Genomic DNA, 16039 nt, shown 5'->3' on the forward strand with positions numbered 1-16039 from the left:
TTCTTCTGATTGTAAATTTCTAATTAAATTTTTTTGTATTACTATAGCAATGGCCGTGATTCTGGATTGTTATAGACATGAGGAAGACGGGAGGCTGCACTCAGTAATAAGAATCGAAGATGACCATTTCTCTATTTCTTGTAGGTTCTGTAGCAAATGTTCTCCAGAAAGTCGACGTCAAGCTAGTTGATCAGTCTACCTGCAATAAAGCGTATTCCTACACCATTTCACCCAGAATGATCTGCGCTGGCTATCCTGAGGGAAAGAAGGATTCCTGTCAGGTATTGTGCCTTGTTTCTGTCTTTGATCAAAATGAAAGATCAGCAAGGCTGAAAAGCTGACTGAATCTGTAAGCTTGAATTTTCTTAGCCCTACACAATGCAGTTCGGGGTGGTGGACAGCAGGCAAACAGTGGAGGACAGCGGGGGGGAGGGAGGGAGGGAGGGAGGGAGGGACCGGAGGAAGTGATGGTTCAGTGATTGGGAGAGTCAGTGACCAGAGGGGATAGATTGAAAATATTTGGCATGTAATCCAGAGGAAGAAGGTGAGGACTGCAGATGCTGGAGATCAGAGTCAAAAAGGGTGGTGCTGGAAAAGCACAGCTGGTCAGGCAGCATCTGAGGAGCAGGAGAGTAGATGTTTCGAGCATAAGCTCTCCTTCAGTCTGAAACGTCGACTCTTCTGCTCCTCAGATGCTGCCTGACCAGCTGTGCTTTTCCAGCACCACCCTTTTTGACATATAACCCAGAGGGCTGACTCACCAAGCTCTTTTCATTCGTTCACGAGATGAGACCATCACTGGCCAGTATTTATTGCCCATTTCTGATTGCCCAGAGGGCAGTTAAGAGTCAACCATATTGCTGTGGGTCTGAAGTCACATGTAGGCCAGACCAGGTAAGGATGGCAGATTTCCTTCCCTAAAGGACATTAGTGAACCAGATGGGATTTCCCCCTGATGATGAACAATGGATTTATGGGAGATAATGTTGGAATTGTACAAGTGTTGCTCGGGCCCCAGCTGGAGTACTGTGTGAAGTTCTGGTCACCTCACTACAGGAAGGATGTGAAAGCACTAGAGGGGGTACAGAGGAGGTTCATCAGGATGTTGCCTGGGATGGAGTTATTAAGCGATAAGGAGAGACTGAATAGGCTTGGATTGTTTTCTTAAGAGCAGAGAAGACTGAGGGCGACATGAAGTGTATACAATTGTGAGGGGTATTGTCAGGGTGAGTACAGAGCAACTGTTCCCCTTGGTTGAGAGGTCAATCACAGGGGGACATAGTTTTAAGGTAGGAGATTCAGAGGGGATTCGGGGGAGAAAAGTTCAGTGGGTGGTGGGAACCTGGAAAGCATTGCCTGGGAAGGTAATGGAGGCTGGAAACCTTACAACCTTTAAAAAAAGTATGGATGAGCACTTCACATATCACAACATTCAAAGGTATGGGACCAGCACAGGAAATTGGGATTTTTGGGGTAGTTATGCCAGTACAGACTTGTTGGGCCGAAGGGCTGTATGAATCTATGAAACAGTCCAGCAATAATACCATTAGGCCCTTGCTCCCCCTCTCCTACATTCTCCCCCCACCCCCACCCGCTTTGTTGTCGTTTGGAATGGCCTAAAGGAGTGATCAAAATAGATTCAGTGATAAGCTCCAATATTTGAAAAAGGAGCAATCTTCAAGAGTAGGAGTAAGGGAGACTATCTCTTCCACAATGGGCTGAAGGACCTCCTTAAAACTTTGCGAATCTAAGTTCACCAAATTCAGTCGAGGTGCTTAATGACATTAGATCTTAACCTCACTAGATTAGGGATAGGATAACCAGACACCATTTTTGTTACTGGTTACCATCCACTAAACTCTATGGGGGATCGGAGATATTGGATAAGACCAGCATTGGACTGTCTGGTAACCATGCCTGCTCCACCTAAACTTTTGAATATTTTTAGAAATTACTGCAGGCTAAGTAGCTACTCGAGTGTCCCCATGCCAACACCTACTTCCCCCATCACTCCTACTAGGACTTTATGTCCCTCAGAGAGAAAAGGATGTTCCTTTGTTTTATTATAATACGGCAAACTTTGTTTTAACTGGCACCTTACGAACTAACATAAACCGATAAATGATATCGTGATGTTTACAGTATTATTCTGTCCAGTTACTGTAGTTTTTTAAAATATATTCACCTCAATATAAATGTAGTTGTTCAATCGAATGGCCACGTGGAATATCAACAGTTGATTCAATTTCAATTCAATTCCTCCTCAAATACCATGATCTCAGAGTAGCCAGTTGAGAGAAAAAAATAGAAATTGCTGGAAAAGCTCAGCAGGTCTGGCAGCATCGGTGGAGAGAAATCAGAGTTAACAGTTTGGGTCCAGATTGTTCTGAGGAAGGGTCACTTGACCTGAAATGGTAACTCTGATTTCTCTCCACCGATGCTGCCAGACCTGCTGAGCTTTTCCAGCAATTTCTGTTTTTGTTTCTGATTTCCAGCATGTGCAGTTCTTTCGGTTTTTAGTCAGTTGAGGGTGCGAGTGAGAAAGCTCTCTAACGGTAAGTTTTATTTAAGGCGAAGTGATTTGTGCTGCAAATAAAGTATAACAGAGATGTGTGGACTGCCTGCATTACTTAGTGTGTACTTTAACATTGATTATGTGGACCTCTTGATTATCTGGGATTAGGTTAGATTATTTACAGTGTGGAAACAGGCCCTTCGGCCCGACAAATCCACACCGACCCGCCGAAGCGTAACCCACCCAGACCCATTCTCCTACATTTACCTCTTCACCTAACACTACAGGCAATTTAGTATGGCCAATACATTTTTGGATTGTGGGAGGAAACCAGAGCACCCAGAGGAAACCCACGCAGACACAGGGAGAATGTGCAAACTCCACACAGAGTCGCCTAAGGCAGGAATTGAACCCAGGTCTCTGGCGCTGTGAGGCAGCAGTGCTAACCACTGTGCCACCGTGCTGCCCATTTGATCTATCAGCCATAGGTGTCGGATAATAAAATGTTTACTGTACTTCAACTTCTCTGTCTGACTTCGATCCTCCTTTCTTGCGATGAGGGAGGTTGAAGGAATGTTGAACAGAAAGCAGAGCTACCGACAGTGCCCAGGACACACTCCAGTTCCGTACCAAGCGGGTCAGCCTTGGCTGTGATGGGCTTACAGAGGGATCAACAATCAGGTCAGGGTCTGCCTGTCGCAAACAGCAACTCAGTGTCTCTCGCCTGGCCTCTGCATATTGAGGATACTGATTTGTAACAGACTTCAGCTCATCCATTATTTTCTCTGGGCAAATGAAGGAAAGGGTGGCTCAGTGGTTAACACTGCTGCCTCACAGCATTAGGGCTGTCTGCAGCTTGCACATTCTCCCTGAGTCTGCGTGGGTTTCCTCCCAAAGTCCAAAGGTGTACATATTAGGTGGATTGGCCATACTACATTGTCCCACAGTGTGCAGGGTAGGTGGATTAGCCATGGGAAATTCAGGTTGGGTCTGGGTGGGATGCTCTTTGGAGGGTTGGTGTGGACCCGATGGGCCGAATGGTCTGCCTCCACACTGTAGGGATTCTACGAAACTTGTGTTTGTGTCACACCTCATACACCCTCAAGGTCTTGAAGATTGCTTCACAGCCAATCACAGAAGTATTTTGGAAATTCAGGTCACTGTTTTAACATAGACAATGATCCAATGCTGCTCAAAGTCCAAGGAAAATGTAAAGTTCTCATCATCCCACTCTCCCACTGGAGAGAGATAACTGATGGTGAGTTTAACCTGAGGGATACCATGAGGGATAACCTCAGGGATACAGGCAAAGGGGCAGGATTGAGGAGATGGACCTTCCTAGCTGCCTCAGCTGAGGTAGGAATTAAGCCTGCACTTTTGACGTCCCTCTGTGTGGCAAAACAGCCATCCAGCCAACTGAGCTAACCAAACTTGGATGTTGAGGATTCAATATCAAGTTCAATAACTTTAGGGCCTGAGGCACCTTCTCCCATGTCTTTCCCTCAATCCCTACACACTAGGCCTTGACATCAAGTAGGCTGCTACCACAACCAAGCGATTGCCATCCATAATGGTCTCCATTAGCAGCTATTCATCCCCCCCAAGTCAAAGAGTGTGGTGCTGGAAAAGCACAGCTGGTCAGGCAGCATCTGAGGAGTGGGACAGTCAACGTTTGGAGCATAAGCTCTTCATCAGGAATGTGTCCCAATGAACATAGAACATAGAAAAATACAGCGCAGTATAGGCCCTTTGACCCTCGATGTTGCGCCAATCCAAGCCCACCTAACCTACACTAGCCCACTGTCCTCCATATGCCTATCCAATGCCTGTTTAAATGCCCATAAAGAGGGAGAGTCCACCACTGCTACTGGCAGGGCATTCCATGAACTCACGACTCGCTGAGTAAAGAATCTACGCCTAACATCTGTCCTATACCTACCACCCCTTAATTTAAAGCTATGCCCCCTCGTAATAGCTGACTCCATACGTGGAAAAAGGTTCTCATGGTCAACCCTATCTAAACCCCTTATCATCTTGAAGAGCTTATGTTCGGAAAGTTGACTCTCCTCCTCGGATGCTGCCTGACCTGCTGTGCTTTTCCAGCACCACACTCTCGACTCTGATCTCCAGCATCTATAGTCCTCACTTTCTCCTAATTCATTTCCCCCAGCTGAACTTTAGCTATTCATTTGTCTGCCTAACTGTTGTTCTCTCTCTGGGCTCCATCTCCACCAATTGTTAATTCCTACTCTTCACCCCCCACCCCCACCCCCCACCCCTCCCACTCCACCTTCAGCATATGTACCAACCTTTTCCGAGCTACAGTCAGTTCTCAGGAAGGGTCGCTGGACCCAAAGCATTGACCCTGATTTCTCGCTCCACAGATATTGCCAGACCTGCTGAGTTTCTCCAACTATTTGTTTTTGTTTCAGACTTCCAGCATCCACCTGTTGTTTGAATATGGGCCAGGGGTCGGCAGGTGGGGCTAGTCTAGTTTGGGGTTATGGTCAGCATGGACTGGTTGGACCAAAGGGTCTGTTTTTGTGCGTACGACTCTATGACTTTGAGTCATGTCACATAACTTGGGGTGGCATAGTGGCTCAGTGGTTAGCACTGCTGCCTCACTGCGCCAGGGACACAGGTTTGATTCCAGCCCCGGGCAACTGTCTGTGTGGAATTTGCACATTCTCCCTGGGGTTTCCTCTGGGTGCTCTGGTTTCCTCCCACAGTCCAAAGATGTACAGATTAGAGTGGATTGGCCATGCTAAATTGTCGCGTCATGTTCAGGGATGTGCAGGTTAGGTGCACTAGTCAGGGGAAATGTAAAATGTAATAGGGTCGGGGAATGGGTCTGGGTGGGATACCATTCGGAGGGTCGGTGTGGACTTGTCGGGCCAAATGGCCTGTTTCCACACTGTAGGCATTCTATGATTTATAAAAACTTGACACTGAGGTTCGTAATGAGATACATAAGGTCAGGTGACCAAAGATCAATCAAAGAGCATCTTGAAGGAGGAGAGAGCTTCACTGTAGAAATTCCAGTGCTTCTGGCCTCGCCAGCAGAAGGATTGGCCACAAATGGTGGAGTGATGAGAATGGGGTTGAGCGACAGGCCAGAATGAGGGCAGCATGGAGATCACAGAGGGTTTGGGGCTGGAGTAGATGGGGACAGGGAGAGATAGGGATTGGGAGCAGCAAGACTGTAGAGAGCTGCAAACACTAGATGCTCCAACAGTGATATAGTTCCAAGTTCAGATGGGATGGTCTTTATTTTTAAATTTGTTAATGGGAAGCCTGTTTTTTATTAATTCATGGGATGAATCCCAAAGGGCAGTCATAAAACGTCATAGGGGTCTACAGTATGGAAACAGGCCCTTCGGCCCAAACTGTCTATGCGCCCAAAATCACAATGAATCTAGTCCCATTTGCCTATGTTTGGCCCATAACCCTCCATACCTAACCCATCCATGTACCTGTCTAAGTGTTACTTAACTGAAAAACATTGTACTTGCCTCCACCACTATGCCTGACAGCCTGCTCCAGACACTCCCCACCCTCTGTGTGAAAACATTGCCCCTCTGGACCTTTTCTATCTCTCCTCTCTCACCTTAAACCCATACCCTCTAGTTTTAGACTGCCCTACCGTGGGGAAAAACGTTGACTATCTACCCTATCGATGCTTCTCATGGCGTTATAGACCTTTATAAGGTCACCCTTCAACCACCTACGTTCCAGGAGAAAAGAAGTCCCAGCCTATCCAACCTCTCCTTATAACACAAATTAGGTCACATGTAGGCCAGGCAAGGTAAGGATGGCAGTTTTCTTCCCTGAAGGGCATTAGTGAACCAGATGGACTTTTTCCAGACAATCATCAATGATTACATGGTCATCATTGGACACTTAATTACAGACTTTTATTGAATTCAAATTCCTTCAGCTGCTTTGGTGGGATTTGAACCCAGGTCATTATCTGGGTACCCCCACGTACATTCAGGACTCCACCTCCTCTCCATCACTTTTGTTTCCAAAGCCCCCAACGTCTCATCTTCACCATGGACATCCAGTCCTTGTACACCTCCATCCACCATGATGAAGGCCTCCAAGCCCTTCATTTCTTCCTCTCCTGCCAACCCAACCAGTACCCTTCCACTGACACACTCATTCGATTGGCTGAACTGGTCCTCACCCTCAATAATTTCTCCTTCGAATCCTCCCACTTCCTCTAGACCTAAGGGGTAGCCGTGGGCAACCACATGGATCTCAGCTATGCCTGCCTCTTCATCGGGTACGTGGAACAGTCCATCTTCCGCAGTTACACCTGCACCACTCTCCACCATTTCCTCCACAGCATCGATGACTTTATGTGCACCACCTCGTGCTCCCATGAGGAGATTGAACAGTCCATCAATTTCGCGAACACCTTCCACCCTGAACTCAACTTCACCTGGACCATCTTGGATACCTCCCTCCTCTTCCTGGACCTCTCCATCTCCACTTCTGGTGACCGATTCAACACAGATATCTACTTCAAACCCACCAACACTGACCAGCTACCTGGACTACACCTTCTCCCACCCTGTCTCCTGTAAAAACGTTATCTCTTACTCCCAATTCCTCCACCTCCACCGCATACTGGCCTTCATAACAAGAGGAATTGAGTATAAAAGCAAAGAGGTCCTTTTGCAGCTGTACAGGGCCCTGGTGAGACCGCACCTGGAATATTGTGCGCAGTTTTGTTCTCCAGATTTGAGGAAAGACATTCTGGCTATTGAGGAGTGTAGCGTAGGTTCACGAGGTCATTTCCCAGAATGGCGGGACTATCTTATGCTGAAAGATTGGAGCGACTGGGCTTGTATACACTTGAGTTTAGAAGGCTGAGAGGGAATCTGATTGAAACGTTTAAGATTATTAAAGGATTGGACACTCTGGAGGCAGGAAGCATGTTTCTACTGATGGGTGAGTCCTGAACCAGAGGACACAGTTTAAAAATAAGGGGTAGGCCACTTAGAACAGAGTTGAGGAGAAACTTCTTCACCCAGAGAGTGGTGGCTGTGTGGAATGCTCTGCCCCAGAAGGCTGTAGAGGCCAAGTCTCTGGATACTTTCAAGAAAGAGTTGGATAGAGCACTTAAGGATAGTGGAATCAAGGGTTATGGGGATAAGGCAGGAACAGGATACTGATTGAGGATGATCAGCCATGATCGTAATGAATGATGGTGCTGGCTCGAAGGGCAGAATGGCCTACTCATGCACCTATTGTCTATTATCTGCTCCCAGGAAGACCAATTCCACCTAGAGCATCCCAGATGGCCTCCTCCTTCAGGGACGGCAATTTCTACTCCCATGTGGTCAACGATGCCCTCCAGTTCCCACACCTCTGCCCTTGAATCCCACCTCCAATTGTAATAAGGACAGAATCCCCCCCCCCCCGATCTTCACTTTCCACCCCACCAACCTCCGGATACAATGCATTGTCCTCTGCCATTTCCGCCACCTACAAACAGGGATAGATTTCCCTCCCCACTCCATCTGCATTCCACAGAGACCATTCCCTCTGCAGCTCCCTTGTGAGTCTATGTCCCCCACCAACCCACCCTCCACTCCTGGCACCTACTCCTCCCCCTGCAAGAAGTACAAAACCTGCACCCACACTTCCCCACGCCCCCCCACGCCCCCCCCCCCAAACTCCGTCAAAGGACCCAAAGGATCCTTCCACATCTGACAGAGATTTACCTGTACTTCCACACATGTCATTTACTGTATCCGTTGCTCCCAATGTGGTCTCCTCCATATTGGGGAGACAGGACACCAACTTCAGAACATTGCAGAGAACATCTCTGGAGCACATGCATGAATCAACCCCACCGCCTTGTGGCCGAACACTTCAACTCGCCCTCCCACTCCGCCAAGGACATGCAAGTCCTGGGTCTCCTCCACTGCCAAACTCTAACCACCCAATGCCTGGAGGAAAAACGCCTCATCTTCCATCTTGGGACCCTCCCCCCATATGGGATCAATGTGGATTTCACCAGTTTCCTCATCTCCCCTCCCCCCATTCTATACCCAGATCCAATCCTCCAACTCGGCACCGCTCTCTTGAACTGTCCTACCTGTCCATCTCCCTTCCCACCTATCCCCTCTAACCTCCTCTCTGACCTATCACCTTCACCCTCCATCTACCTATTGCATTCCCAATTACCTTCCCCCGCCCCAGCCCCACCACCCTCCCATTTATCCCTCAGCCCCCTTGGGCCCCTTCTCATTCCTGATGAAGAGCTTATGCTCAAAACGTCGATTCTTCTGCTCCTCGGATGCTACCTGACCGGCTGTGCTTTTCCAGCACCACACTTTTTGACTCTCTGGGTGAATAGCCCAGTGATAATACCACTAGGCCATCGCCTCCTCACTAATGTGGAATTTCTGGTAAGGCCAGTGTTTTTTGCCCATCCCAAAGTGCCCTTGAACTCAGTGGCTTCCTTTTTCAGAGAGTTAAGAGTCAACCACATTACTATGGATCTGAAGTCACATGTAGAGCCAAACCAGGTAAGGATGGCAGATTTCCTTCCCTAAAGGACATCAGTGAACCAGTGGGTTTTTAATAACAACTGTCTTTCGGCTAACCTTTAATTCCATATTTCCACTGATCCAAATTGCGCTAACCTCCATGGTGGGGTTCTAAACCCATGTTACCAGAACATTAGCCTAGGTACCATAATGCCACCCCCTCCTCAAAGGAACTTGTAAGATTGTGGTGTTCCCATGTATCTGCTGCCCTTGTCCTTCTAGGGGGATAGAGGTCAAAGGATGGTAGAGGTGGAAAATGCTGACAACGGACCTTTGGAGAGTTGTTGCAATGCAACTTATGGATGTCACTGTGCATTGGTGAATGTTGAAGGTGAGTGGATGAATGGATGCCAGTCAAGTGGGCAGCTTTTCCCAGGATGGCGTTGGACTTCTTGAGTGTTCTAACTGGTTGGTGCAATATCTCATCATGATGCTGCTCAGACGAGGCACGAGAACACCAACAGCAACAATGGAATTGTGAGCCAGCACCAATCCACAAATTGAGGTGAAGGAATGAACAGAGAGAAGGGAAACAAGAGATTAAAAACAACAAAAGGATGACACAAAAACAGACCTTTTGACCCAACCGGTCCATTCTAGTGGTTATGTTCCACTCAAGTCTTCTCCCAATCACGGGATAAGGGCATTGCTGGCTAGGTCAGCATTTATTGTCCATCCCTAATTGTCCAGAGGGCAGTTGAGTGTCACCCAAATTGCTATGAGTCTGGAGTCACATGTAGGCTAGACCAGGTAAGGATACTAGTGAACCAGATGGGTGTTTTTCCAACAATCAACAATAGTTTCATTGTCATCATTAGACACTTAAGTCCAGGTTTTTAAAAATTGAACTTGGAGTATAATGTACAGTTCTGGTCATCGCATTATAAGAAGGATGTGGAAGCTTTGGAAAGGGTGCAGAGGAGATTTACTAGGATGTTGCCTGGTATGGAGGGAAGGTCTTGCGAGGAAAGGCCGAGGGCCTTGAGGCTGTTCTCATTAGAGAGAAGAAGGTTGAGAGGTGACCTAATAGAGACATACAAAATAATCAGGGGGTTAGATAGGGTGGACAGGGAGAGCCTTTTTCCAAGTATGGGGACGGCAAACACGAGGGGACACAACTTTAAAGTGAGGGGAGATGGGTATAAGACAGATGTCAGAGGTAGTTTCTTTACTCAGAGAGTAGTAAGGGTATGGAATGCTTTGCCTGCAACGGTAGTAGATTTGCCAAGTTTAAGTGCATTTAAGTCATCATTGGACAGGCATATGGATGTACATGGAATAGTGTAGGTGGGATGGGCTTCAGATTAGTATGACAGGGCGGCGCAACATCGAGGGCCGAAGGGCCTGTACTGCGCTGTAACATTAGAGAAAAAAATTCCACCATCAGCCATGGTGGGATTTGAACCTAGGTCCCCAGAACATTATCTGGGTCTCTGGATTAACAGAAACCGAAAGAACTCAGAAGCTGTGAATCAGGAACAAAAACACAAATTGTTAGCACCATTTGTGGAGAGTTAATGTTTGGGGTCCAGTGAACTCTGATTTCTCTCCATAGTTGCTGCCTGACTTGCTGAGATTTTTCCAGCAATTGCTGCTTCTGGATTAACTGCCCAGCAAAAATACCACTGCCTCCCCCATCTCACCCAGTCCCTAAATGTTTGTGTTTACAAAATTGAAACAGCAATAATTCCAATTGATGACCTTCCTCTTTGTCAACAGGGTGACTCTGGAGGGCCGCTGGTCTGTGAAGAGGCGAGCGGGCGGTGGTTCCTGGCCGGAATCGTCAGCTTTGGTTACGGCTGTGGCCGGCCGGAATACTACGGTGTCTACACGCGGGTGACCAGGCTCATCGATTGGATTTATGCGAATGTTTCATAACCACTGGAGATTCCGAGATGGGATCCTGGAATGTGTAAGACAGATGGTGGCACTCACAATGCTCCCTCAGGACTATCAATCAGGAACCGGAGTTTCCAGCATATGTTCGGCCGAGGCATACAACCTGTTGAGATGTTGTCACGGTCTCCTCTGTAAATAAAGCAAGCAGCCAATGAGCCAACCCCACCTCCCCACACACACACATATATATATATATACACACACACACACATATACACACACACATATATACACACACACACACACATACACATATATATATATATATATATATATATATACACACACACAGAGACACACACAAATGCACGCTGCCTGAGCTGGTTGCCTAGGGGTTTAATAAGGTTGAGGAGGGTGGGAGGTTTAGCAATTATATTCTTATGTATTCTTACAAGGCTTGTGTTATTCGGACCAATAAGGATGCTCCAAAGCCTTTCTGTGTCCAGTGAGATGTTCTCCAAAGCAGTCATCTAATTGGGAATTAGATCATATCTGATCTGTATCTTATCTCCAATTAACCACAATGCTTCCATAACCCTTAATCCCCACACCCTACCCAAAACTTACCAATCTCAGTTTTCAATAGCCCGCATCCCCCACCCAGCTTTTTGTCGGGGAGGAGAGACAGAGAGCTCCTGATTCCCCACATCTGGGGGAAAAAAAAAGCTGATTTCTCTTCTTTGTTTTAGTTCTGTGTCACCTTGTTCTGTATCTGCCCCAACTGCCTGAAATAGTTTCTTACTGTCAAACCCGATCAACTCTTGTCACCATTCTTTGAACCTCACTTAGGTCAATACTTCAATAATCCTTCCAAATCTCTGGCCTCTTGTACTGAAATCTGGGACTTTTCAGATTTTGTTCTGGGTCCCTCGCTGGTCCCTTCAGGTCAAAGCAAGATGAATGAGCCAATGTCCCGTATTTTGAGAGGAACAACTATGACAGATAGTTCTGGTACACAGCCACCATACCAGTTCATTATTTTAGTACAAACAAACAAATTAGGAGGAGAGGTAGGCCATTCGGCCCTACAACCCTGCTTCACCATTCAATAGGATGCGATTGTGCATCGACTCCACTTTCCTGCTTTCCCCCCCCACCAAGTGTCCCACTAACCTTGGACTTGCTTGTTAGTCAAAACTCTATCTACCTCTGTCTTTAAAATATGTTAAACAATCCTGCCTCCATCTCTCTCTGGGGAAGAGAGTCCCAAAAACTCAGAACCTGATGAGAAGATATTTATCTTCACTTGCCTTAAGACGCCTTAAATGGGGTTCTGTGCGTTGCCATTTGATGCAATTCAGATTACTACTCAGTTGTTTCATATCCTTCGCCCCAGTCTGTGCAGGTTACACCATTTCATCCATCACTTACCCTTAAAGATTTGACTGAAAAGTGCTGAAGAGTGGTAAATGTAGCAGCGAGACACAGTGGGCATCCCTCTCAAATCATGAGATGGTGGGATTCCAGCCTCATTCCAATGTGTTAAAAGTCCAGCCTGACGCTCTACTGCAGTGCTGAGGGAGTGTGGATGTTTCGATGCAACGTTAATCCCTGAGCTCTGATCTGCTCTGTCAAAGGGCTGCTGGAAGATCCCATGTCAGAGACGTGCAGGAGATTCTTGCTGGTATTCGGACCAATATTTATCCCTCACGCAACAACAACAAAATAAAACTGATGAATCTGGTCTATTTGTGACAAATTGGCTGCAGTGCTTCCTGTATGACAACATTGAAAACCCCAGAAGTACATAATTGGCTCTCAAGTACTTTGGAACATGGAAAATGCAAGTCTTTTTTTGTCTGCTTCTACTGGAAGGGGCAAAGCTTTTGATTTTTGCGTCTCCAAAAATGGAGAGGCAATGGCCAGGCTATTAATCCAGAGACCCAGGTGATGTTCTGAGAACCCGGATTCAAATCCCCAGATGTTACAATGTGAATTCACAGATATCTGGGATTAAGGAGGGAAATGGGCCAAATGCAGGCGGTGGGACTAGTTTAATTTGGGATTATGGTTGGCATGGACTGGTTGGACTGAAGAGTTTGTTTCCATGTTATATGACTCTAAGAGTCTAATGATGACCATGAAACCATTGTAAATTGTCATTAAAAATCCATCTGGTTCACTAATTCTCTTTAAGGAAAGAAATCTGTCCTTAGCCAATCTTGCTTCCATGTGACTAGGAGAAAGGGAGGACTGCAGATGCTGGAGATCAGAGTCAAGAGTGCGGTGCTGGAAAAGCACAGCAGGTCAGGCAGCATCCGAGGAGCAGGAAAATCGATGTTTCGGGCATAAGCCCTTCATCAGAACTCCTGATGAAGAGCTTTTGCTCGGAACATCGATTCTCCTGCACCTCGGATGCTGCCCGACCTGCTGTGCTTTTCCAGCACCACACTCTCGGCTCCATGTGACTCTAGACCCACATCAATGTGGTTGACTCTTAACTGTCCTCTGGGTAATTAGGTTAGGGCAATAAATGATGTCCTGGCCAATGATGCTTATTATCCTGTAAATAAATATTTTAAAAATGCCAATTTTGCACATCATGAAACCATGCATAAATGCTCCAATATATTCTGTCACTGTAAGCTGTTGTATTTCAATTCAACTCTCTTCAAGAACTGTACAGCAGTACAGAGCAGGAGGCCATTCAGCCAAGATGTCAGCTTTTTGAAAGACCTACTCAGTTAAACATACTTTCACCCACTGTATGAGCGTTTATATGATTCATTTGTTTGAAACTTACTGAGTCTGCTGCCTCCATTCTTTCAGGCATTATATCCCAGATAACTTGTCAGTCACTGTTTTAAAAAAAAAACCTTCATCTGTCTTCTACCCAATTTCCTTAAATCTGAGGCTTCAGATTTCTGATAGACCCCACCCCACCGTCATCACTTCACAGAGGCCTGGTATCCTATCACCAAGTCACCCTTTATTTACAAGACACTGACCCAGCTGGCTCAGCACTGATTCCTAGAGTGAGCAGAATACCTAACACTCCTGTTCCTATCTGTCAGTCAGGGCTCCCCGATTGAACCAGGTTAACAGCCCCAGTCAGGAAACCCCGATATGAGATCCACCTGCCTGACCTCATTCTAATTACTACATCCCCCCACCCCCCACTACCAGGTCCTGGCGACATAGGCCTGATCTTTTTCCTGTAGCTTCTCCTGGGGCAATTTCACACCAGGTCCAGTTCCTCTGACCCTGCCGCGGATACCGGTGCCGTGTACCGGACCATAGACAGTCTCCTGTTCCCAGAGCGTCTCAGCTGAAATTTATCTTCTTCCCCAGCTAGTAAACAGCATCGAGACTGTAACATTGACCATGTCTTTCTCATCCTCAGAGTTTCTTCAATGCTGGACACTCAGGGAGAACCCACGAAGTTGTTCTGAGGGCCGGGTATGTTTTGCTCCTGCCCACCCCCCCCCCCCCCCCCCCCCCCCCCAAGTTTGAGAGGTTGAAGTTTCCATGTGATTTCCATGTGATCCATGAGCTTGTCCAGGACTGCCTCACCTTCGCGAACTTTGCATGTCATGTGACCTGACTTTGCATCAACCCCACCTCTTACCTGTGCAAGGCCATTCCCATGATTCCTGCACCAAATGTCATCCCCTGGATTAAACCACCTCTCTCACGTAGAGGAGCCTTGTGCCTGGTATTGGCATTCTCAAATGTCGTTTCACCCTTGCTCCCCAAAGCCCCAGGTCTGGGGAGGTAAAGTTTAACCTGGGTTGGAGTCTTCTCCCCATCAGCAACTCTGCTGGTGCTGTCCCTGTAGTTGCGTGAGGGATGGTCCGATAATCAAACAGGAACCGGGGCAGTTTGGTATTGAGTGAAGCCATCGGCTGTTCCTTTAAGCTTGCCTTGAAAGTTTGGGCTGCTCTTTCTGCCAGACCACTGGATGATGGATGGTAAGGAGCTGTCCTTTTATTCTGAATGCCATTTGACTTTAGGAAATGTTTAAGTTCCCTGCTGGTAAATTATGACCTATTGTCTTGTCTCGGGAAGCCTGTGTTTAACAAAACATGCATACAACTTTTCAATTGTCGTCTCTGTGAGGGACAAATGAACTCTCTGCAAGTCCAGCCACTTTGACTGGGCGTGCACAATGACTAAGAACATTGAGCCAATGAAAGGACCGGTATTGTTGACGTGTAACTGAGTCAAGGGTTTGCCCAGCCAGTCCCACGAATTTGGGGTAGCTGCCAGCGGTAATTTTTGTCCTTGTTGGCACTCTGGGCACTGCCTAACAACATGGCTATGACTGCATCCAACCCTGACCACCAGACATAACCTCTCAGCAACACCTTGGAAACCCCTGGATGGCCCGCACGGAGTTCAGCCAGTATCTGGCAGCGACTTTCGCTCAGGACAATCACTCTTGCTCCTCACAATAAAATGACGTCTTCTATGGTGATCTGGTCCCAGCGGATCCAGAAAAGTTCCATTTCTGTTTGTGATGGCCCTTCTGTCTCCCCCATTGCCACCAGCTGTTTTAGTTTTGCCAGGACCAAATCTTTTTTGTGCCCATGTTCGGATAATGTCAGTGGACGGTGACCGGAAATTTAAAACCAGAAAGGACTGTTCCCGTGGTGGCACCACCGGTGGTGCATTCACCAATGGGAGGGTTCTCAAGGCAACCTCATTTGTCACTTGGCCTCCCGGATGGTGTTCCAACCTGTAATTATACGCACCAGCAATTACAGGTTGGTGTCCTTTTTAAGGACAGGCCCTGTCCTTTTTAAGTAGTCCTAGTAGTGGTTTGTGATCTGTCACTGTTACAAATTTACATTCATGAAGGTATTGGTGGAATTACCCCACACCAAAGATGGCTGCCAAACTTTCCTTCTCTCTCTGGCTGATGCTGAACACAAATATGCCCAATGTCCAGGAAGCACACGCTATCAGGCGTTCCTCTCCGTTGAGCCACGGGTGAGCCAATGTTACCCAAAAGCATTTGGGGAGGCATCACTTCCCAGCACCACACCTCGCTTAGGATTGTAGTGGCCAACACCTTAGATGGCAAGAGCTGTTTTTTCACTTCCCTCAAGGCTACGTCTTG

At 47.1% G+C, this 16039-nt stretch overlaps 1 protein-coding gene across 1 annotated transcript in view; it reads left to right on the plus strand.

Moving 5' to 3' along the window:
• Positions 1-13220, plus strand: part of tmprss6 (transmembrane serine protease 6) — a 90621-nt gene extending 77401 nt beyond the window's left edge. Inside the window, exons 17-18 of the mRNA XM_043679802.2 lie at positions 145-281; positions 10798-13220. Coding sequence (XP_043535737.1) covers positions 145-281; positions 10798-10956 — 296 coding nt within the window. The 3' untranslated portion in view covers positions 10957-13220. The remainder of the gene's footprint in view (positions 1-144; positions 282-10797) is intronic.
• Positions 13221-16039: the final 2819 nt, after the last annotated feature.

Source organism: Chiloscyllium plagiosum, unplaced genomic scaffold (genome assembly GCF_037043375.1).
Source record: "Chiloscyllium plagiosum isolate Xiang-an unplaced genomic scaffold, Cpla_swu_hap1 HiC_scaffold_33, whole genome shotgun sequence".
NCBI classification, from domain to species: Eukaryota; Metazoa; Chordata; class Chondrichthyes; order Orectolobiformes; family Hemiscylliidae; genus Chiloscyllium; species Chiloscyllium plagiosum.